General features: G+C 41.3%; 1 protein-coding gene across 4 annotated transcripts in view; it reads left to right on the top strand.

Moving 5' to 3' along the window:
* FGGY (FGGY carbohydrate kinase domain containing) overlaps positions 1-25207 on the top strand; it is a 128073-nt gene that overhangs the window by 52655 nt on the left and 50211 nt on the right. For 3 of the 4 annotated variants that reach the window (XM_074545696.1, XM_074545697.1, XM_074545699.1), the window contains 2 exons: positions 8432-8560; positions 12502-12605. In XM_074545696.1, coding sequence (XP_074401797.1) covers positions 8432-8560; positions 12502-12605 — 233 coding nt within the window. Of the gene's footprint in view, positions 1-6812; positions 6817-8431; positions 8561-12501; positions 12606-25207 lie in introns of those variants that run through there. The other variant, XM_074545700.1, reaches the window with a different exon arrangement.

The following is a 25207-nucleotide window of genomic DNA, read 5'->3' as shown; positions in this document are numbered from 1 at the left end:
TTTGTTTGTTTTGTGTTTTGTTGGTTTTCGGTTTTTTGTTGTTGTTGTTTTTATTTTAATTTTTGCACTATGTTTTCAATTAAGAAGGATTTGACTTGTCTCTAACGTGCATTTCTGGTTAGCAGCCTTAACTCCCCTCCATCAGTTTACCAGTTCATCACCCTTCTTATTCCTGTGATTTAATGTACAGCCCCAACACTTTGCAACCCCATTTTTAACTCTCTCTCCTTAATTTCAGGACTTTGGGGACTGCAAGCATGATGTTTTTATGGGCCTGGGTGCTTACATATGCCATTTTTTAATGTTCTGAAAAGTTGGATCTGTATATTTGGAAGACTGGATATTATTTTCTAATGCTCTTTCATTTGAATTGCTTATTAATAACTTGATAGCATAGAAAACTTTTTTTTTATATCAATAGTTACATTCTTGCATGTGCCACAGAATCCTTCCATAGACAAGGCTAATAATGGCACTGAATGGCACTTCTTACACTTGAAATAGAGGGTGATTAGATTCTCTGTTTTGTCAGTAGTTAGCTCTAATACTTGGGTGTTCTCTTTATTTATTTGCATTTAGAGAGAGATTCAGTGAAGGGTGGGAGAATTTGGTCAATCTGAACTCTGTGCCACAGCAGCTGTGGAGGGAATGGTCAATCCATTTGTTCTGCCAGTTTTCCCTGTCTCTTCCAAGGCCTTTGATGCCAGATGATCTGGAGCATATGAGGGATTTCCTTGAAAGCTGAGAGAAAGGGATGATGATTTTTATTTTTTTCAGGTCAGCTTGTAGCTGCCAGTTCTTCATAAAGCTGGATTGCAGCAATAAGCTTTAAACACTGTGCTTTGCAAATGGTAGAGAATAATAAGTAAAGGGTTTCTCTGGTATGGGATGCCTGAATCTTTCTTTCCCTGGTCTTTTGCTATCCCAAATAAATTACAACACGCTGCAATTTCAAACAAAATTAAAAGGATGAATCAGAGGATATTTACACTTACATGCTGTCAAAATCCATGGAATTTACAAGTGAATAGTGTTCCAAATATGCTAACATTTTTCTGGCTTCCTGTCATTTCAGTCTGTCCAAGAGCTGTAGCAACTGCAAAGGAGCTGAAACTGGCACAGTGCAAAGAGGTTTTTGGGTGTCTCCTTCCTGAGAGCTCGAGGCATTATTTCATAATACATGATTCAGCAGGAAGAAGTTGGGCTTTTCCTTAGAAATGCTCCACACTCCTGTGATTTCTGTTTTATTTTATACTTTTTCCATCTTGAGATCACTGAATCACACAAATCATTGGGATTAGAAGGGCCATCTTGAAATGATCAGAGCAGGGTCACCTACAGAAGGTTGTTCAGGGCTGTGTCCTGTTGAGATTTAAGTATTTCCAAAGGTGGAGGTTGTGAAATCTGCAACATCTTCCAATGTCCTGACCACTTCTCCCCAATAAAAACTTTTTTTTTTTGGTTTGGTTTAAATGTAATTTGCTGTATTTCAGTTTCTGCTTGTCACACTTGTAAGTGTCACTGGGGGCCACTGAGAAGGGTCTTTCTCCCTGATCTCTACTCCCTCCCATCAAATATTGAAAAACTCACGAATAAAATCTTCCCCCTCCACCTCCAAGCCTTCTCCTTGCTGTCCAGTCTGGGATACTCTTCCTCTTTCCAATAACTGTTCTTGAACAGGCTGAGCTGAGCTCAGGTGGCTCAGGTTTCTCCAGGATGTTTCCTGGGTGACATTTTCCATTCCTTTTCCACCAGGAAAGGACCCATCATTCACCCTGCTTATCATCAGCTTGAGTCCTGCTGCCAGGTGGTTCCTTTCCACTTCTCCTCTCTGCTCTGAGAAGTGAGGAGTGCTATGTGCTGTCCCTCCATCCCTCATAGCTCAAAGTTGGTAAAAATTTAGGTCTTTTAAAAAATAGTAATAAAGAAATATTCCACTGTCCACTCATAGAGTTTTGGTCCCAGACTCTGCCTGCCTGGGGAATCATACTTGCTTCTACTCTGGCAACACTGAGGACTTGGGAACTTTGGAGTATGAAAGCTAGGAGCTTTTTCATTGAATTTCTGGTTTTAAATTTTATAGAAGCTTTGAGTAGACTTGGGCCTATTGTAATTGTTCAATATTTAAATTTCTGAGGTATTATCCTCCTTCCTTATTTTTCATACTGTTCTAAAAAATAGAAAATAAAAAAGAGACATTTCTCAGACTAGTTCTGGGTCATTCCTTCTTTTTACCTGACTCTTTCTCTCCCTGGTCTCGATTTGTTATTCATCTTCTTTTTTTTAGGCTTCAGCCTCCTGCTGAAATAACTTTTAAAACAGTGCTGTCTGCTTTATGAGTCAGGATTCACAAAATCAGAAGGGCTATTTTAAACAATTTGCTAACTTCCTCCAAGTCAGAGGCTGTTGGACTCCTTAAAATTAATGTTTAAGTAGTTTAATGTGTATCTTAGAACCAATCTTGATTTTATAATTTCCTGTGATGGAGAACCCACTTCAGACTGAAAGGTTGTTGATTGTTAGTTGCTGTCATGTCTCAAAATTAATGAATTAATTAAAGAACACTTGATTTTTCATCTGATTTAACTTCCTACTCCTGCCTGGCAGACCGTAGGGCCACGCTTGACCTGCACAGACTCAAATTTCCTATGATCAAGGAAAACACTGAGGTTTCCCCCTAAAACTCTTGGGTGAGCTGTCATACTTCTCAAGCCTTGCAATTGTTTTCCTGGCTCATTTCTGAACTCCTTTAGTTTACAGTGCATCAGTATCTTCTCAGTATGGATATCAAACTGGATACTGTGTGAATGTCGTGGAGAGTAAGTTTGGCTGAAAGATTTAAAAGTCTCTTCTCAGAAACTGATGAGATTATTTTTGGTCTGGCATTTATTTCAGTTCAGAAAAAGAGAGAATTATTTATTCTAAGAGAAGCTGCTATCATGTGAGTTGTTAAAAACATCCAGTAAAAAAAAATCTGTTAAGTAATAATCCATGATTAATACAAGCTAAGTAATAATCCATGATTAATACAAGCTGAATTGCCTTTACAGCAATGTACTGTACCAGAGCAGAGCAACTCTGAAAGTAGAGCAATAGTTCTGCCGTCTGCATGGATTTTGTATCTAGAGAGACTCTGAAGAATATTGTGCTGTAAAGACAAACAGAAATGTCAATTACCAGCCTAATGAAATTATTGTTTGCAAGCAAAAACTTGAGCTCAGGTAGCTGGGTTTGGATATAAATGCATTCCCTCTAACTTAGTAAGACATCAAGTTACTGCATTCTATACCTTTAGTAAGACATCAGATCTTTGTGTTTTATAGCCAGATGCAGTTCAGCAGTGAGCAGTGAACCACACATGGCAGGACACATTCATTCTGCACTGTCTCACTGCAGTCTAGCAAAGAAAACTCAGTTCCAGCCATCATAACATGCCTGTTGATTCAATGATGCAGAATTTCTTTCTCCTTTTCCCCCAGGAAAGCTTCTAATTTATACATGGAGTAGGTCTCGTTCCTTAAGCCAAAAAAGCCAAGCAGTCTCTGTTGAAGTAGGCACCTCTGCTTTACTGACCAATTTGTGCTCAGCTTAATGAACCAGGATGTGCCTGATTTGATTTTGCCAGAGTTTAGCAGTCTAATACATCTGCCTGAAGTATTTACACATTAGGTAGTGGAGATGTGGTTCAGCCAAAGGCTCTCTGGGAGAGTGGGATGGAAAGGCCCCAAATTAGATTTGCCTCGAGCTACTGTGGCAGCTCGTGTAGACAGAGATGAATTTTGAACCAAAGGAAGCCAAAGTGATTTTGTTTAACCGTTTTCCTCACTTTTAAATAAGCTGGCGTATAATATCACAATTTGTTTTGGTTTTCCTCAATGAAAATTCTGAAGTCTTTAACAGCTGACAAGGAAGTTTTATAGAGGTTATTTGGAGGTTAAAAAGCCCCAAATCTCACTGGTTTTAATATCTTTTAACCACCATGCATTCAGTCCTAAGAAAAAAATAGTATTATATCTTCACAGTCAGCATCATTATTCTGCTTCTTTCTGATCTTAGTGCTATTTTGGCTACTCAGCTGGGCTAAAAATTGTAAAAAAAATCAGCCATACACATCTCATTTAAATGTGAGTATTGTCTGTAATTTAGAGGGGTATTTGTTAATGTATATTGTGTGAGATAGGGTTGGGACAATGTGTATTATTTATTGAGATTCCTTGTACATCCCAGATTTTGGCATTGTGAGAATTATTATGGAACACAAAAAGTGGAGATTATCTGCATGCTTTGTAATGAACACGAAGGGGGGAAATCCCTTATGTTTCTTATTACATTTGGATGGCCAGTGCTTTTATTTTTACTAAGGTCCTGTTTCCTTTGATGCCTATTCAGCTCTGTTTTGTTTAATGAGATAACTTCTTCAGTGCATGTTCTCTATCACTTATTTAACAGGATATCTGTTTTCTGTGTTGTCCTTTAAATCAGAAAGCAGTTTAATTGTTCATTTTGGGTGGGGCTGTGAAATGGGGACGGGATGTACCCTTGGGTTGTGTTTCTTTCTGAGGCTGCTGGGATTTCGGCGAGGGATTGTTATGTCCAAATTCAGGTTTGTTTGGGTCTCAGTGAAGGGACATCTCCTTTGAATTTTCCTCCTTTCATATTTTTATGCCCTTATGCAGTTAAATATACAAAGTGCAGCCCTTTTCTACAAGATAGATGAAAAGCTGTGCTGGAGTCAGCTGCACCCCGGCTGCTCTCAGCTTTTGTTTGAAAAGGGGCTACATCCTGATGTACCTCATTCTGTTAAAATAGAGTGAATTTGGATCAAGTTGACTGAAGATGCATTATCTGCCTCGTGTGTTGTGGCTGGTAAATAGCTGGTTCCTGTGGGAAGCACCTAAAAAGGTTGAGGGTCTTTGGTAGCACATAAGTTCTTTAAACAAAGTTTGATCACAGCAAACTCTAGCATCAGTCTTCGAAGAAGGATAAAAGAGAAGGAAGAGATTCAGACAGTTTTTTCCTTTTGTAAACTGGCTGCTTTATAGGGGAAAAAATAGCTGGAAATAGCCTGTCTCGTCCCAAATGAAAGGTTGTGGATTAAGGCATTGCATTAGTGAAACAGCTGCACCAATGTGAAACAGAAAGTCCTCCAGCTTCAGCCATTATGGGTTTGTTTGGTTAGCTCTAATTTTGGAAGTCATTATAGCAAAGGTAAATGACTTGCACAGGAGACTACTGTCAACAAAAGACTCGATACATTTACTTTGGCAGGAGCCTTGAGGAGTCTCAGGCCTTTCAGTGCCTCCTTTATGCAGCTCCTGTCCTGCTCTCACTGTGTGCCTGTGTGCAGGCAGCTCTCCCTCTCTCCCTGCCTCCCCTCCCACAAGTTCTTTGCCCCTGGCAGGTCGGATTTAAGGGTGGCAGCACCTGCTGCTGAATTGCTGGGGTGTAGCTATAGAATACCTTCATGTTGAGAGTAGCTGCCCCTGGGCTTCTAAAGCTGCTGTGTTCTGCTCAAGTGAGAATCTGCTCCCTCGCAGTCTAGTACTGGAATACAGTCTGTATCCAAAACTTCACTTTTAATTGTGTCTCCTTATTGGTTGGTGTTTGTGTTTCTTATATTATCATTTAATAGCTTTACACTTGTAGATTCTCAGCATGCTGATGCTTAGCTGAGTTTTCTAGATTTTTGGTGAAGATTAAACTGTGAGAATAATTTCCTTCTCAGGCCTGTGCCCGTGTGGTTGAGTGAAGGCTCAGAGTGTCCATTCCACACTGACTTACCCTTGTATAGGTGGGGAGGCAAATTCCTGAATGACAGAAGGAGTGCCCCAGCAGAGCCTGCTCCTTCCTCCCACAGAGCCTCTTGGGAACATTTCCTAGGGGCCTGGCAGAGCTTTCCTTGCTCTGTAGAGCTGGGGGCGTGAAGGAGAGGGGCAGGGTGAGAATCCTCTCCCTGTGCGCTCAGTTTGTCTGTCCTGCACTCCCTGGCTGCTGGGTGACCCAGAGCTCCCCTTGCAATGCCTGCCATGGGTAACTTCTGACTGCTCTCCCTTCCCAGCTGTGGGGGAGTGCTTTCAGTCACTGAATATTTGTTCAGGCAGACTTCTAAAACCTATGGGGCAGACTACTGTTAAGTCTTTTATTTAAAATACAAGATGGTTATGCTGCCTCTCCAAATGACAAGAAGCCCATCCCTGGATGTCCTCACACACATTTTATGCCCATTGCTGCTGGTCATTCTGATAAATAACCAGTACCAGAGGAAGTGTAAGGTCATTTTCTTGTGCTGCTGTAGAGGAGAGGATTGTCTTTATCTCTAAGATTGTTCCCTTAGTGCTTATTAACTAGAAATACAGTAATTGAGAACCTGGTAGGAAAAGATTTTGTCTGATAATAGCCTTGATCTCTAAAATGGAGTATAACTACATAATAATTACACACTCAAGTGTTTGACTGGTATGACTGATATAAACTAGCCAACCATGGAATGGCATGCCTGGAAAGAGGTTTTATTTCAGATTAATTTAATCTCATGCTGTATATACACAATGGTTTTGCTTTCAGGTCAGGCAATTGATTCTGAAGAAGAAGATGTGGGTTTAGCTGCATGAACTCTTTTGAACTTCCTTCCACCTGCAGGGTCTTTGAATGTCAGGAGAAGCAGACAGCTTTGGTATTTTGCTCCAATGTCTTTAAAAAGCCTGAAATATTACTAGAAAAATCTCTTAAAGAGGAAGATCCTTCACTCCAGCTTATTGGGGGAAAATGCAAAAGATGCATCTCTTGGAAAGGCCAGGACAGTGTTTTGACTTTACAGTAAGTAACTAGTAAAATGCAGAAGTAATAAAACACAGATATTTTTTTTTTCCTCTGAGGAGGTGACCTAATGTCCTCATGTCCTTCTGTATAAAGCTTAATGATGAGGTTTGCTTACTGCCCCCAATATTGACTATGAACTCACTGGCAAGTGCAACAGTTTTGGCTGCACAGACTTGTTTTAAATTTCCAGTGTGAGGTTCAGCCTGGAATTTCAGGGGCAGTGATGTGTGGCTGTCAATAGAACAGAAACTCTTGGAGAAATGAGCAACTGTGAAGTTGTGTATGCTGATCCCAAAATGCTCCATACACTGCATCCATCAGGAAGTGGGCAAAAGGAGAATGTAGCTCTTAAAAATGAAGAACCAAGATAATTTACAGCAAAGATCTAATTGATATCTAAAATTGAAGACCTGTGAATTTAATATCATGACTTTTTCATCAAACAGTAAGGTTGTATTACTGCATTTCTAGAAGTTTATGCTTGTGGAAATTAGTGTGTTCTTGATATTCTATGATATGCTATTCCTCTTAATTAATGTCTATTGTAGAGGATGTTTTATGTCCTTTCTACATGCTTCAGGTGTAACGTTCTCAGTAAAATTGACTGTGAAGATAGTCTTGTTTTATTTTAAAGAGTAATTTTGCCAACTCTGCCGAGATTTGTTGAATTTAGTAAACACTCCAGGTAGGTACTAAGAGCTCTGGCATTGGCAGGGAGGTCTGAGGGAACTCCCACTGTGCTTTCTGCCTCTCACCCCCAAACCTTTGCATAAATATGGAAGTGTGTGCAGTCCCAGGAGCTCAGTCTCACTGCTCCAGCTGTGGGGGGCTGAGAGGAGGCTCTTGGGGGTGTCCTTAAATTCTGGTACTTGAAAGAATCTAGATTTGTTCTTCTAAGCTCAGACAAAATTGGGTGTGTGTTATGGCAGGACCTGCCCTTGGGCTCCCTGTGACAGGGCAGGGAGGGCAGCGTTGTGTTCTTGTCTTCTTCAAACTGCACAGGCCAGAGAAGGCTCAGAAAGGGATTATTTAAGTCTGTGAGGGAGTACAGCTGCAACTGGAGGAATTTGCTGTTTAAGCCAGTTTCTTTTTCTGAGTTTCTGTTGCTATAGTCACCTTATTCCTAGCAGAACTGCTGGAAAGGATGGAAATGGAAAGAAAAAATTGGCCAGTTCCTTGTGCATTCCTTGTGCAACAGGTGCAGTTTTCATTTGTAAGCACAGACTGAGCAGAATCTCCTTCCATGCCCAAAGAATGCCTGCAGGCAGCACCTTCCACAAGAACATGGGATTTCTGCATTTCATATCTCCTGGAGACATGCCAAGCAGAATTTAATTGCTTGTGGTGCAGTCTTTCTCTGTGGCTAGATAGGATATTGAATGCTTTTGAACTCCTGAATTGCCATGGGATGGCCTGATCTGGAGCAGTTGTGTTTAATCTGCAGCCAGATAATGAAAGATGCTCCATCACACAGAGCTCTGTGATGCACTTCTTTGTTTTGTAGATACGAGACTTCACTGGAGGGGGAGGGAGGGAGCTCCTGCAATAACACACACGTTTGTTTTTCTGTTTATAAATTGACAGGTGTTTGGTTTGTCTTGTGTCTGCCCAGGAAACCACGTCCTCTCTCCTGGAGAGGCTGTTGGGAAAGGTCTGACAGCGGGCGCTGCGGAAGAGCTTGGGCTCCCCGAAGGGATTGCAGTGGCAGCATCTCTCATTGATGCACATGCTGGAGGACTAGGTACTCACTCATGGATTCACTGCTCTTGGAGACAGGATTGTTGAATTCATTTCAAAAAGCCATTTTTGACACAGACTGTTTTTATCCAGCCATTTGCTCTGATGGTGTTCTTAAAAACAACCCCAAATCATCACAATAACTACCAGCACTGCAAATCTGTTTCTAGAAAGAGGATATATCACTACTATATGTCTTTTCAGCTGGATTTGCAAATTGTTTGTTAATTTCTGCCAGTTCCACTTTTGACTGAAACACCGTGGTGTTGGAATGCCAACATGCTGAGAGTTTGCATCTTCTGTTGCTCAAAACTTTGGGGATAGGCAAGAATAAAACACAAACAACCATTCTGAGGGACAAGCCTCATGTTTAAGGCTTGTTCATAGTTAGGATTCTTATTACCTTTAGAAGTGATTCATGATTCAAAGCTTTAAGGTCTGGTGCTTTGACTTTTTTTTATTTTCCAGCACAATATTCTTACATTCAGCCCTGGTTCATCTTTTCTGAAATACATTTGATGAGGCCAAACAAGTTCATTTTCCTACTATGCTGTTTGGCCTTGTCCAAATACTATCAATAAGAGATTCAGTATAACTTTCTCAGCAGGAAATTGAGGGTTTTTTAGTTTGCTAGTTTAGAAAACAGTCTTACCTCAGGAAGTTTCAGTGTTATTGAAACAGTACTCTTTAATGGAAATCTATTGCTCATCAGAGGATTTTTACTAGATCTAACTGAAATACGATTAGGTGCTAAACTACCAGTTTTGCTTCAAATGTTTTGTGCTGTTTAAAAATCCCATTTGTCCTTCTAGAAACTGTGGCCTGGAACTTCTTTAGTGTTTAAATCCCTTTACTTTGCTTTTGGTGAGTTAAAGCAGTCATGGAGATTGCTTTTCTTGCTACCTGGAAAGGATGTAGATCTATCTGCAAAAAGGAAGACTGAGCTTCAGTGTCATATTTGTAGGTGTGTTGTGACTGGCTTAAAAATATCTGTCACTATCCTAATTGCATAAAAACGTGTTTAAAACTGTGTGCCTTGGCAGTTCTGTGTTCTTGGAAAAGAACAGAGTAATAATCTGACCTGAAAGAATGAACTTGCAGCAAAACTGGGTTGTCATGGAGCATGTTAAAGTGGCAGTGGAAGGTCCTTATTTAATTGGCATCATTATGGATCCAGAGCACAAAAAGTTTGCCCATTTTTTCATGTGCTGAACTCAGTCAATTGAATTTTAAAAAGAATAGAGAGCAACTGTCTGTTCCTTGGTACAGACTTGTGTAAAGAAACTCTGACACTAGAAACACTCAGCTGCTGGCATCCCTCAGGAAAGGGCTGCAGTGGATAAAGACAGTCTGCTAATCTGAATTTGTTTTCCCAGATGGCACCACAAACACCAGCAGACTCCTGGAAGGATTGCCAGGAGGAGAAAACCAACACACAGGTTGTTGTTGGAGAGAGGGGGGCATTACAAAGGGGAGATAGTGGGAGACACCATAACTCCGTGCAGTCTGGGACAAGAGGAGCATTTACTGTGGAATTCACAATTCTTGAATCTGGGAAGGGTAATAAATGTATTGGAAATGGTGTGGAAACTTAGTAGAAATGACAGCAAAAAGTAAAAGATTTGATAGCAAAAATGAAAGTATTTTGATAGCAAAAGTGATAGCAGGAGCAAAAGGCGAGTCGAAAAGTGCAGATATCTGTAAAGAAAATATCCTGCAGGCTGAGCCAGGATGATGTGAGGGACGTCTTGTTTGCAGTGCTAATAACTTTTGATGCAGCTCAGATCTGCTCTTGGCTGGATGTGAAGTGTGGTTTGGCTGAGCAGGTTCCTGAAGTTTATGAAGGCTTCAAAGCTTTGAGTACAATAAGGTAAAGAATAGTTTAGTGTGTATGTTTGAGGAGGTCATGTGTGACTCCTGGATCAGTCCATCTGATACCTCTTATGGAAAAGTGAGGATCTAAGAGCCAAGCAGTTATATCTTGCATTTTAACCTACTGTACTAATTTCAGAGAATGTACAGATAAAACTGTGAGGATGGCAGGCCAGACTCGTGGGGTTGGCCTCATAAAAATGCTGTTTACATTGCACCTTTTCAAAAGGCATCAGCATTGTTTGAACAAAAGTAGATGATTTATGGTGCAGTGTCTAAAATACCATGTCACTGTGGAAGAGATCCAGAAGTACACATTGCTGAGCACTGCTTGCCTTCCTAAAAAGCTCTCCTCTGTTCTGTGTGGTGCACAGACTTCTTGTTCAGCCTCTGCTTCTGAATCTGCCTCAGACTATGAAAAGTTCCACCTAAGCTAAAGGTGAAAGTGACTTATAACAGCAATTATATAACTTTTAGCAAATATTCCAGACTTATTTGCTGTCTGATTTTAATTACTCACAAATAGGAGGATTCTAACAATTCTAAACACTGGTGAAGCCACTGACTAAAATTCCAAAAAGAGCCATAATTCCAGTTTTGCAGAAGGCATATTTTATTAGCAATTAAAAAGATCTTTTCAGTCTTATATTGTTTATGAAAATACATTTGCAGCATATGCTGACTATATAGTTTAATAGATTTCTTCCCTCTCAAGTGTGAACAATATTTTTAACTCAAGAAATTCTAATACCGTCTTGCTTAGTACAGGAATTTGCCTTGTAGACAACCCTATCCAAAATTCCTAATATGCATTCATTATGTTGAAACAGTGAAAAAAATAAAGCATGAAGTAGAAGCCTTACTTTTAGTTTTTTTGTTGTTCCTAACTTTCTTTAGAAATTCATAGTTACAAGACAGTTTAGTTAAAGGGACACGAGGATGGATTTTTTTCAGACTTTAAAATTGTAGCCCTTAATTTTCTGATGATTTAGATGACTTCCAACCATGGTAATACCAGGATAGCCATGGTGATCCCAGTAAGAGAAACCCCCCCAGACTGATTTGATAACAGAGCATTGCAGTGGTGATCTAAACAAGAGGGTGTTAATGAAATGTAGGATATGAACGAGCCCTAGCACTAAGCATCTTTCACAATGTCCAGCAAATGTTTTTCTGATCCTTGTACAGGGAGATAAAGGGGATTTTTTTATCCGTACTGACATACTGGTCTCCAAATTGAGTTTTGCAGATGAAAATGCACAGTCGGGTGGCCAGCTTGCCAGCAGAAAAGCAATGTTTAAGAAAAGAAAAGTGTAATGTAAAAATGTTACTTGTTGGCTGCTGCGTTTTGCTGAGTGCAGCACAAGGCGGTGCCAGGATGCAGCCTGGGAGAGGAGGAGGAGGAGGAGAGGGCAGATTGCCTCTGTAGCCTCCCCTGAAGTGACTCAAGCAGGATGGGATGTGTTTGAGGCTCTGCCTGGCATCTCCTGGGTGTATTTTCTGCTGCAGGCTGAGTGGTGCTGACTCTGTGCTCCTCAGAGCCAAGCTCAGTTCCTCGAAGGGGAGGAAAAAATTTACCTTTAGATGGTTCTGACATGGACAGAACAGCAGCAGCAGTGAAGACAACAAAGCTGGCAGCCTTCCAGTCTCCTGCCAAGTTACCCCTTTTTCCAACTCATCCCCTGACAAAACACATCATCCAGGATGTTCATGATAACCTGTGAACAAATAAACACATCTGCAGCTTGCCAATACAGCAGGGCACTTTTATTCTGCATGTCAGTGAGCTACCTAAGAGAATAAATGTCAGGTAAAACAACACTTTCTAGGTAAAAAACACTTAAAAATCATGGTGATAGACATTCATTTAGAAGAAATCATCTTGGGTCCTTATTCCTGAAATAAATACTTTATTCTGATGGATAAAATTATTTTCTTTGTTGGCTAAGTAGACTTTCTTAATTTGTGGCAGTGGTGTGAGATACTCAGCAATTATTTGAGTGCAGACAAGGTCTGTTGGGTGCAGGGTGGCTTGTTCTTCTTTAACAGAGAATTTTAATTTTACTTTAATAGGAGTAATTGGAGCAGATGTGAAAGGACACAACCTTCCATGTGAGAACCAGCCCATTACGTCCCGAGTCGCTATGATCTGTGGAACATCTTCGTGCCACATGGGGGTAGGTTGTATGTGTCATCCTCATTGGTGCAGAATTTACTAACTTATGTTTTTGAAGGGAAAATTGACCTTTGTCCTTCTCACCCTGTTCTTTTTTCCTTGAATTTTTTTCTGGTAACTCTACCTTTGGATATTAATTATAAATTACCGTGCATTTGCTATTAAGCAAGAACTTTAATAGTAGTAGAAATCAATACTGAAAAATGACATGGAAAGTAAAAACCACGATGCCAGAGTGGCTTAAAGAGCAGCCTGAAATCTGAGCCAAAGCCTGAGCCTGAGTTATCTGTGACAGGCCTATCACTAATGTGTTACAGAAGAGTGTCTTTGGAGAAGGAGTGCCCATCTTCAGTCACAGCCCTGCTCCCCCACCTCCTCCCTTAATCAATATAAATCCTTCTCCCTCTGAAAATTGCCATGGTCTATAGAATTATGAGACATATCATCACTAAAAAGAAAGAAAACCCCCAATAAGCAGTTTTCACTTCGCTAATTTTTCTCAGTGAATTAATACAAAAGCTTTCTCTGAGATTGCAATTAAAATTTAGTGTCTGCTTTTGAAATTTATACTGTTTTAAAATGTATGAGTCTGAGAGCATTCCATTTAGATAAGTACCCTTTTCTGCCACATTTTTTATTTAAAACTCATTTTGCTCTTAAATTTAGAATGATTAGAACTTGGATTTTTCCAAAAAGGAGTAAATGGCACTGGGAGTGCTAGAGGTGTTGGAGAGGAATGACATGCTTCATGGAGAAATCTCCAGGAGAGAATAAGAAGGAGGCTGATAATAAAACATCAGGCTTAACAATAAGTTAAGTTGTCTCTGTAGTAACAGCATGAATCCATGGTGATCTTGAGCATGAATAAATGGTGATCATATCACGTGGATTGTCTTCAGCAAAGCATTTTAGCACGTGATTGAATTTAAAGACATGAATAATCCTACTATTGTGAAGCAGAGCATTGAGCCTAAATCCCATAGACCAATTGGAATATATTTTGGTTCCTTCGTAAACAAAAGTTTCAAGCTTCAAACTCCATTATTCTTGGCTTGCTCTGTCTTTGAAAAAATTCTACTGGTACCTGTCTGTCTGTCATAGGGCAGGTGGGGCACACTGAGAGAGGGAGTCACCCTTCAAGCCCTGCCACTGTTTCCATTATTTCCTGGTTTTTGATGGAGGTTTCTGCCCCTTCAGTAGAAGCTGTTTGGGTGAACTCTTGCTAACCTGTTTCATTTAGCTGAGTTAGTTTGAATTGTTAAAATGAGTTAATGGAGACATGGTGCTGGAGTGCAGTGAGCTGAGGAGCTCACAGGCAGCTTCCCCCAAAGGTCTAAGGGCAGTGTTGGGTAGCTGGCCCTGGGCCAGCTGGCTCTGGCTCATTGCTTTAGCACAACCAGCCCTGGAGGAGGACATGTGTGTGGTTTTTTATTAATGGTTGATATTTGTACATTGGTAAGTTCTAACATACACCCAGTTCACAACAGTAGATTGTTTGATTTCCCAAACTCGAGCATGGCACATCAATATTAACATGTTTTGTCTGCACTGTCCACAACCATGAGAGTTGTGGCTTCATTAAATATGCTAATGTAGCAAAAGGGCTGTGATAAAATCCATGTTGATGCTCTGTCATCAAAGCAACCCGAAATTGGAACACAGACTGCACGAGGCAGAACCTTTTAAGGCCTTTAATCACTTCAGTTCAAACTCAGGAATAGATGCTTGTGCAGCTTTTGCTAGATTTAAGTAGATTTTTACTTAAATCTACCTACTCAGCATTTTATAATCATTTCCTTAACTGCCTGCCTTCGCCCATATGCACAGGGAGGGGTATAACAAACTCTAGCCAGCAGACAATAAGTAAATTCTAAACTTCTCTGGATCTAATCTGTGAAAGGATTTTCGTTTTCTCTTCTTTTATCTATTACCTGACCAGGCTGCATGAAGTAAGCATGGAGCACACAGAGCAGTGGTATTTGTGTTTTAATGAGACCTATATGCAGCTGCATTTGGCCAAAATTAGCTGTTCCTTTTTTTAATTAGGGCTATAAAATGAAAGTATATTATACTTGTGTTTTGATAGAAATATATATTTTTCTCTCTCCGTGTGCACCAAGGGACCCTGAGGGCTACAGAGATTAATCATCGAGTTTAATTTAATGCAGTGGGAGAGAGACCTGTGTGGTCAGGCGGGCATTAAAAAGTGCCTTTGATGTGCCTCAGGTGCACTGAGCCCCAGTGAGCCAGCAACAATAATACCTTTGTGAGATGATCAGAGACGAGAGAGGGAGAAAATGGCCTGTATGGAAACTCAAGGCCGTCCTTTGTTGTGGTTCTGGCAAACGAAGGAGCCAACTGTCAGGAGAAATTCAGCAAACAGAAAGCAGGGGGAAAGTACGGCTGGGTTTCTTTCAAGGGGCCATAACAGGAAACTGTTCAAAATCATCTGCAATGCCTTTCTTTTCCAGCCCTTCCTCCTCCTCTGCTCAGGGCAGGGGGACTGCTCTTGGTATCTGTGTGCTGGTACAGTAGTTCCATTCTCTAGACCAAGTACTCCATGAGTCACGGGACTTGAACACAGCATTCACTTTAAACTTTCAGAGAAACTGCTCCTCGACCCAGTTTTCATTACCTCCAGGACTCTAGAGATCTTAAACAAAAGACTTTGCTAATCATGCCTTTGATATTTTAGAAAGTACAAATGTGGAACCTAATTTTACTCATGGCTATAATAGCTTAATTTGTGGTGGAACTACCATTTTTGAGTGAGGATATGCTTTTGGAATTAACCACTGGCAGTTTGGGGTAAACAGAGGCACACAAAGAATTTCATGTTGCTGTTGAATAGCTCATGAAAGCAGCAAAATGCTTGTTGTAATTAGGTTATTGACCCCAGCCCAGGTCTGAGCTGTTGGTTGCTGAAAGTCACTGCCACCTCAGGGCTCATCCATTATCCATGAGGAAAAAGGAAAGAAAAGATGGTTTTCTGCATATTTTTGGACAGTTATGCATTTTACATGATTCTCTGCTGCCTCCTTTGCCCTAGCAAAAGACATGGGTAGAATTTGCATTTGGAATGGCAAATAAGCTGCTCTCTCACTTGTGAAGGATTGTTTTGGGGCTGGGATCCATCCCTGCAGGTTTGGTCTCTGTGCCCAAGGATATTCCCTGACTTTCCTGGGTGGGCTGCCACTGCCATGGTGCTTTGCAGGCAGGGGCTCTGAGCTCCAGCACCCACACTTGGCTTTGGAACTTTTAGGAGCCTTTTCCTCTGTAGCCATGGTGACTACACCAAATGTGTCAGTAGTTTTTCCCAGCAGAATCACAGCAGGTTTGAGGCATTGGAACAGGAGCTTGCCTCTTATTCCTAACTTGCAGTTTGTGTGGGTCTAACAGACATGCCCTAACTTCTGGGAATAAGGTAGTTGGTTTCCCTAAAAGCCTGTCTTCCTGCCAGTGTCTTGGGGTTTTATGGGGTACTTTAAAGGTTTTAAAAATCCTTTTTTTTTTTTTCTGAAACCTTTATGTGACTGGGAGGTTTTCAGGCACAGATTTCCCATGTCCCAATCCTGGACACAAGCATGCTTTTGCAGGGCAAAGTTGTACCATCATGAAAATATTTGTTGTTTTTGCTCCAACGCCTTTTGTGATTCCCAGCTGAAGAAAGTAGGCAGAGGAGCTTTCAATGGGAGCATGGTCTGGCCTAATTTTAGCTTATTAAGGGGGGGAGTGTTAATTTGCTGGTATTTTGAGTCCCAAATGTACAAGGTTTTGTGTTCTGTTATCTCCAGGGTCTCTGATATTTTTTTCCTGTCTTCATTTCATGATATGGTCTGTGTTCTTCTTCAGTCATTCTTTCTTTATCAGTTCTCTGTACTCAACACTTCTTTTTGAGGATTGTCAAGGAATCTCTTCAAATTTAGATGCAACCTCTTCTTTTGCATCTGTTTTTGTTACTTATGTGGCTCTTGGCATTGGGACTCACCTGGCTTGGTGCACAATTCTTTTTTTCCCTGGGTGAAAACGTTCATGTGGTTTGAACTGTATAATTTAGTCATTTTTTTCAATTGGAGAGGCACAAGTAATTTTTCTTCTACCTTTTCAGATTTAATGCATGATCTAAAACACAGAGCAACTATGTGAACATAAAATGAGCAGATCATTTTGCTGTCCCAATGTTTACTATGGATTATTTCAGGAAGAACATCCCATATTCTCTCTCTCACTAAGCCTGACTAGCCTTTGAGTGCTTTCTGCTAAAGGAACTCCAGCCCAATTTGCTTATTCTAAATTTGTTCATTTGATTCTCGTGATGACTGGCAAACAATAGAGCTTCTTTGCTCCACAATATCCGCCCGAGCTGCCAGCTTTGTTCACACAAATAGAGTGTTAAGCACGTTTCCACCCCCAGAGCATGCACAGTACGTGTCCTTTGCAGTACATCCTGGAGAGGAGACAGCAGAGACATGCTGGCTCAAAGTGTTCTCAGAGCCTGATCTCTAATCTCAGTGGGAGCCAGACCAGCAAGTGGATTCAGTGTATTTTGGCTCTGATACCGGAGTCTCCTCTTCGGAACATGCCACGTTGTTAAAGCAGCAGCCTTCGGGGTAATCGCTGCGCAGGGGCTCCGAGCAGCGCGGGGCTGGCAGGGCCGGCGCTGCCTGGGCAGCTCGGTGCCATCCTCGGGGCCGTGCCCGCGGAGCTGGGGGCAGCGCTGGAGCCCCGCTCCCTCCCTCCCTCCCTCCGGCATCCCCGCTCGGAACGTGCGCTCCCCGGGGCACCGGGCACAGCCCCGGGCAGCGCAGCCCTGCCAGCTGGCTGCCACCCAGCCGGCAGCAGGGACAGCGAGCTGTCCTCCTCCTGACCAGGGGACAGGCGCTGCCTTCGGGAGGCTCGGGCGGGAGAATGCGGGAGGGAAAATATCAAACCAAAAGCAGGGACAGCCTGGGCAAGTCTGGGAGATGATCTGTGTGGGCTTTATGGAATTGATCAGCACCTGCCGTCTTGCTTTTTAAATATTTGTCTCCCCTCTAAAGCCTGTAGAGTCTTTGGGTTGGGAGAAAGAGCTGAGTGTCACAGGAGCCTCTCCCTCGCTCTGTCCTCATTCGGCACAGTTCTTCTATATTGCATTTGGCAGCAGTCACAGTGCTGACTTCCCAGCTAATGAAGATGTTTTACATTTAGGGAAGGCTGCATGAAATGAAAACCACGTTTACTTCACAACTGTTGTTGCAGGTTGCCCGTCCTTGGTGTACACAGATTTAGGCTCATGTAGAAAAGGTCACAGAGCCTCTTTAGGTGCCTTTTCAGCCAATGGTCTTAAAAGGGTTATAAATCCATAAAATTGCCACCTTCTTTTACTTGTCCCTCAAAGAACTCCTCCACACCCTTTTTAATGAAACTCTCTTGTTCCATGTTCCAGCATCCTCAGTTTCAAAAAGAAACAAACACAACTGTAATATCCCCTTTGCTGGCATTAATTTGCTGTTGTATGCTTTGCTTGCTTTGTTTTCTTTTTAAAAAGCAAGAAGTAAAATATTTTTGCTAGCAGGGCATATAAAAGATTGTTGCTTTTCTGACCTCCCTATTATATTAATAAAAGCTAGGAAGACTTCAGTAGTGGTGGGAGATCATGTGCAGGCAGCCTCCAAAACCCAATGCACTTACTTGCAGAACTAGTAAACCACAAAGCTTAAGATCTTGAAATGTAAATAGGAAGTTGGAGAGTTTACTTTAGAGCCAGCAGTGGTGAGTCTGTACAATGTTTATTTCTGCTTGCCTCCCAGCCTTTCCTAAAGCTTGGCAGAGATGAAAGGGAGGCTTTCTCAGCGAGTTATTAAAAGTTTTTGTTATGAGCAAGATTCCTTTGTTCCTGGCCTGGCATAATTCAAAGCTCAGGTATGCCTTGGTGATGGGGAGAATGGGATGTTCCTATTTAGCCTATGCCAGTCCAGAGACATCAAAGTTTTGCACCCCAATGCCTTGCTGGTAATCAACCTGTGCAGGGGAACGTATCTGAAAGCGATTTAATCTCTATTGTACATAAAGTAGATAATGCTCAGTAATATTCCCACAAAACTGTACATTCAACTCTCCTTGCCTTTGTGAACAGATGAGTTGAGTTCAAAGACTCAAATAATAGATGTGGACAGAGAGAAGCTTTGAAAAATGCTCTGCTTGGAGAACCATGAAGGCTGATACTCAAGAAGCGACTCACTGGCATCAGTGGAATCTTTGAAAATTCCAGCTCATGCAGTGCTTTCCATGCTGTGCTTCACTGCAAGCTGCCCGGTCTGACAGGGGATCAGGGTGTTGGATTTGGGGTACTGAGCCTTCAGAGTACTTGCCCAGAGTAGCTGTGGCTGCCCCATCCCTGGAAGTGCCCAAGGTCAGGCTGGACAGGGCTCGGAGCAGCCTGGGCTGGTGCAAGGTGTCCCTGCTATGGCAGGAGGTGGAACTGGGTGGGCTTTAAAATCCTTTCCAACCCAAACCCTTCTATGATTCTGTGATTCTGCAGTGTCTGTGTGTTGGGCTTTCCAGGTCTGGCTGCTGATAGCGCTCCTCTCTCTTCTTCACTCCTTTCCCCATGTTTTGCCTTAGGAAGAGTGAGCAAAGACTGAGCTTCTTCCATTCTTATGCTGGCCCTACAAAGATTTAGCTGGTCTGGCTGTTGGAAATATTGGGTTTCCTAGTTTGGGTGCCTCTGCTTAAAGCAGTGTGGGATTGGTTACCTGTTATTAGATCAAGCCCTCAATCCACCTTGGACCTTCATTTCTTAACTGTAACATCTATATATTCCTTAACTGTAACATCTCGTCTATATTTTAATAGGATGTGGGGGATTTTGCTGCTTCTGTTTTAGGAAGGAGTTTGTATTCTGTACTGTGATTCTGGGAGAGTTAAATGTTTGTCTTCCTTCACTGATGTTCACATGAGAGCATCACTCCATTGTGGGGGACAGGACAAAGCAACTTACTTTGTTGTTTAAGTAGCAATATTCTAATTTGTGTCCGCCAGCAGCCTTTCATTGTAACAGAAGATTTTTGGTTTTTCTTTTCTGTATTCTTCAAAGTGATGCAATCAGATCTGACAGGTGCAACACTCCCATCAAGGCTCCAGGGTAACCAAATCTGATCACTCCTCTCTAGGCCCAGAAGGATGGATTGGCCTGAAGCCCAAAGTCTTGAGCAACCCCAAGTGTCTTCCTGGAGTGCTCTGCTCCAAGGAGAGCTGCATAGGGGAGTTTTCTCAGATCACAAGCATACAAATGTATAATGAATGACCTTTCCAGATCCCTTGTCTCTCTTGTTTTTGTGAGTAGGCATGAATTTATTGAACAGCCTGCTTGGTCTGTGTGTCTAGATCTCGGGGAGAACAATTTTCTGCTCTTTTTCTTCCATTAACTATAAAAGAATAACTAAAATATTAATTAAATAAGAGATTATAAGGGATAATCTTGGTCATCTCCTAGATTTTTTCTGGGCTGTGGAACAATGAAATGGAATTTTTGAGGGAATACAATAATTGTATGAAAATTTAAGAGTTTTCTGTTAGTTTTAAAATTTTGAAATTAGCCTTATTTGCAGTGAGGGTTGTGAAAGTTTGGGGTCAAATCCCATATTTTGTTTAGTGAGTCGGTTTGCTCTGTGATTCTGTCAGATTATTTATTGCCTCTCCTTGGTTCCCTCACTTGTACAATGAGCACAAAGTGAAGCTGTGCAGACAAAGATCTCTCCAGTGCAAGGTGTGGTATGGGAGTGCTGAGTATCAAGGGCTCCTTTTTCAAGGGGCTATAGATGCAGTGCTGTTTATTCTTCTTAACAGCAACAGTTCCCCCAGTCAGGAAAATTCCAGCAGTCTTTGGGCATTAGGTCTCTTATTCTGGCTTTTCCCTCCATTTCCAATTCTGTTCATCATCTCATGAATCACTAGTTCTTCATCTAAGTTCCTTGTTGCTATTCCAGCTGTGAATGGGGCAATATCTTGGATGGGGCAAGCTCTTTTAGGGAGAAAGTAAATCTCTTGTCATGTAATCCCCCTGGGAGCAAAGTGGGGAGAAGCATTAGCTGCTGCTTTTCTCCCAGTGTCAGCTGGGAATCCCAGTTTATGCTGAGTTCATTGTTTATAGCTGTGGGTGAAGGCCTGAGGTTCTCTCTCTCTGTTTACTCTGTCCTTGGGAGTTTGTCTCAGTAAGTAAGGGCTGAATAAACACCGGGTAAGATCCTCAGGATTTACCCATTTAGTTATTCAAATGTTTAAAAATACGTTTGAAATAGTGTGTGAATGCATATCCCATATAATGTGAATCTGCTTCCAGCTCCATGGGTGCTGCAGAGGATTTATTGAATTGCAGCCATGATACTGTTGTTGGTAGTGGCCTTCACTGATGTAGAAGGAACACTTAAATAATGGGGGAAAAAGGAAAAATCACTAAAATGAACTATATTATGCAAAAAATAAATAAGAAAGTCCTTAAGGTGTGTGGGAAGGGCATCCAGCCACAGTGACATGGACTGGGTCTGCCTGGGAATCCTCAGAGCTTGGCTGGGGGTCCTGGAGGGCTTTTCTCAAGTGCGATGTAGGAGTAGAGTTTGTTTTGCTACTTGTGGCATAACTGTTCCATGTGTACAATTCCCAGCCTTTCAGCTTGGGATGAGGTCCCAGTAGTCTCCTAAAATAAGATTCTGCTGCAAATAATACCTGAGACATGTTTGTTTAGGAACCAGAACTGAAGATTGAAGGGCTATGAGCTAAAGGAATAATTCTGAGATTTAAAAACTCCAGTGTTCTTGTAAGAGACTTACACTGGTCTGTAACATGTCATTATAGTAAATTTATTTTCTAATGCACATAAGAATTATTTTCTAATTTATTTTCTAATGGAGACTTTCTTCATGAAAACCGGGGGTTGTTTGCAGTATCAGTCACTTCTGAAGACTTGGTTTTTTGTGGTGGTTGAAGATAAGAACACAAATTTGCTTGAACTTCATCTTGCTGGAGACTGAGAAGAAATTTTTGTGTAAATTATTGTATATTTTCTGTATTTCTATGATCTTCCCTAAGACACCTGTTACTGCCCACTGTTAACAACAGGTTAGAAGGTACTGTATGGCTTTTGGGTTTTGATTTTATTGTTTTAAACACAAGAAGAGTTAGTTCATACTGTGATGAGCTTTAAGGGATTTAACTTTCCATAGCAGCAAACTGTAGTGTTATCAAGTGGAGAGTTAAAATGGCTGTGCTGGAAGATTTATAATCTTCACACAAACTGGCATTTTGTGACAGTGAATATCTATCACTGGAGGAGAAGTAAAAATAAATGGGTGGAATAAATGGTTGTAGCTCATTTGAGGCCCTGGATCCCCAGTGAACTATTGTTTTGAGAGGCACAGAAGTAACTGCAGTGAGTCATGGAGCAGCACTGCTGCAGAAGGGTCCAGAACAGCATTTCAGCAAGGACACAAGCAGAAGCCATGGGGTAACCAGACAACCTTTCTGCCCATTTATCACAGCACTTGCAGCTCCCATTTCAAGGAAGGCGACACAGTAAATATGAGCAAAAAAAAAAAATAAAAAAAGGTTAATGTGTATATCTGTATCCAGACATTTCACTAAATAAAACAATAAAATAAATCAATGCAGAACTGTTAGTGCTTAAGTGCTTAGCAAAAAGCATCTGAATCTATCACAAATGGGGGCTTTTTTTTTTTCTGTTTTGGATTTTGAAAACAATTTAGCAGATTAAAGGTCTTTTTTTACCAATTTCTGAAGGAAACCTTGACCTTTGGGAATACAAAGAAAAGGATCATAGGCTACTGTGTATCCATCGTGTACTTTCCCAAGCTGAAACATAAATAAGCTTAGTGTTAATGGATACTGATAAAAAGCAGAAGTAAGTGGATGTGAACATTTAAGCTTGGAACAGTCAAAATTCATCTAATTTAAAGGCTTTGCTGCAAAGCCGAGCATTCAGTCAGGTTCCCTGACAAGACTTTTGAAGTTCTTGCATCTCTGATTTAGCCAGAAGGAAATGGTGGATGTTGACTGAGTCTGGAATGATTACCCCTGCATTCAATCCCATTTAACTTCTTCCAGAGCTGAAACTTTCAAGTCATCCCAGGCTTAATTCCAGGTTTGCTTCCTGGAATAAACAGGAATTTAACCTCACACACAAGGAGCACAAATTTCACTGGGGTGCAGACTTTCTGTGCAGGACACCAGCATTGTTTTATTCTGTGCCCAGGGACAGTTCCAGAGGCAGATGCTGTGCTTAGACTTGTCTGTTCCCCTGGAGAGCCCTCTCATCAGTGACTCTGAGTGACCTGATAACCTGACACTGCTCCCTAGACCCTCCTTTTTTTGATGCAGAACTTGTTTGATTCCCCTGCTCCAGCCCCTCTCTGGGAGTTGTTCCCTATTCTTGAATCCAGTCTCTCAACCATCTGACAGTGCCTGGTGAAACCCTTCATTCTGCACAACAAACAGCACCACTACTCTAAAAGAAAACATGCACACTGAGGCCTCTGAGCCCTTTTAGGTTATGGCATTTTTAGACCATCATTTGTTGGATCCCAGACTGCTCCAGGACTTGCCTCTTTCTGACAGGAATCTCAGGATCCAAATTCCCAGGATGGCAGAGCTCCCTAAGCCCAAGCTGCTCCTCCCTTCCATCACCTGTGGGGCTCCTGACCCTGATTCACAGGGAGGGCTCAGAGATTTTTTGATTCTTCCTGGGTGAAAGCTGAGAGTCTGCTGCTCACAATGCCTGGGGAAAGTCATGGTCAGGAGATTGCTGGCAGAAGATCTTGTAGAAGGTCGAGAACTTTGTGTCTATTCCACAGCATTGATTTTTATATTTCCATTCTCTAATTGTTTCTCTCAAAACAATTGCATGTGGTCTGGTGGGGTGCTTAATTATTGCTCCTGATACAGCTGTAATTAAGCCATGCTCCTCTTCTAACTTGTGCTTCAGTGGCCAACTTCCAAATTCTCACATCCCGTTACAGCTCCCATCTTCTGCAAACAGCAGGTAAAACTCAGCAAAGAACTCAAACAGGACTTGAGGAACACATTCAGACATGGCCCTCTCAGCTTCTCTTTCATTAACATCTCTCCATTTTTACTTAGATAATAGTAAGGCTAACAAAATGAAGAGCATTTTTTACTTCCAGTATAATTTTTTTCTTTTTTTCTGATTTTTTTTTTAATTCTGCTTTTGAATTTAAAGGTTTGAGTGCAAAAAGTGAAAGTCAAAAGTTTACAGTAGGAGGGGTAGGTACCAGTCTTGCTCTCTATTTTCCCCTAGGGAAAATGGCAGGATTTTATAATGTGAAAAGTATTGTTCTACTTAAAACAAATATCAGTTGTCCAGCTTGGCTGGTTAATGTTTAAAGCTAATATCATTGCCAGCTTCTTTCATAAGACTGGTATTTAAAAAAAAAGCGAAAATAAGATTTAAAAAATCCTTTTGTGCGATCGTGAAATAAGAGTAGGGGCAGATGAAGGAATGAACTGAGTAATCTATAGTGTGTATTTGTACCATGTCAGCAACTCCCAGCAGCACTCCTGGCCCTGGTTTCCTGTGCAATGTGCCAGGTCCCTGGGATCTGTCACACCATACACCACAGAGAGATGATGAGTAGAGGTGGTTTTGCTGGGCAACTGACCTCCAAGTTTTGCCCATAATAATTTATTCATGTGGCTGTACCCTAAGACATTCCAATACCAAACATACCTTGGGCTGAAAATTGATGCAGCCTATTGGAAAAAATACCCACAGCCAGCTCAGATGAAAAGCTGGACCTGGCTGCTGCCTGAAAATGGGGCCTCAGGAGGTGCAGGGGGTCACAGCAGTGAGTTAGTGCAGCCCCAGAGCATCCCCTGTCAGAAGCTTTTCTCAGAAATGCAGCTTCAAACTGGTTTCAATGGCAGAAATCCAGAAAAGCTGCTCATACAAGTGCAGTCTCTGACCTCTTTATTCCCTGGCTGATCTGTTGCATTTTTAAATACAGTGGAGTAAAACAGGGGTGGTTTTTTGGTAAATATGATTTTTGTGTTGTTGTCAGTTTTAAACAACATTTTAATGGATGCATTCTCTTTTAAGAGCCAGTATCTTCCTTGTCTTTTCCTTCTCTAGATGAATTTCTCTTTATACCAGTAAATATAAACTACTTCTGCTGGTCTAGATTAATTCCTCTTTATACCAATATGTACAAGCTCAGTAAAAACTGAGTAACTAAAATAATCATGAGTCAATCTATTCTTTTATTAAAAATCATGTTTTATTTTTTTTTCAAATACCATTCCTTGTTTAGCCTTTAAAAAAATCTAACTGTGCAAATGTTTAATAAACTCTGTGAAGTTTTACTCAAATTGATTCTTGTTAGATATAGAGCTGGGTTGTGCAGTATATAGTCCCAGTGTATAACTCACCTGAAATATTTTCAGAGATGAAGCAATCAAGTTGCCCTTGGAGTGTGGTTTCTTTATTGCACATTAATCACATACCTGGTTTGGCCTCTAGTTTGTAGACCAGTTAATGTTTTATGGAGAATTTAGAAAATTAGAAATAGTTCTGCATGTGTGTCATTCACATTTTGC

The sequence above is a fragment of the Zonotrichia albicollis genome, chromosome 8 (assembly GCF_047830755.1).
Source record: "Zonotrichia albicollis isolate bZonAlb1 chromosome 8, bZonAlb1.hap1, whole genome shotgun sequence".
In the NCBI taxonomy this organism is placed as follows: Eukaryota; Metazoa; Chordata; class Aves; order Passeriformes; family Passerellidae; genus Zonotrichia; species Zonotrichia albicollis.
This window is presented reverse-complemented; position numbering and strand designations above follow the sequence as displayed.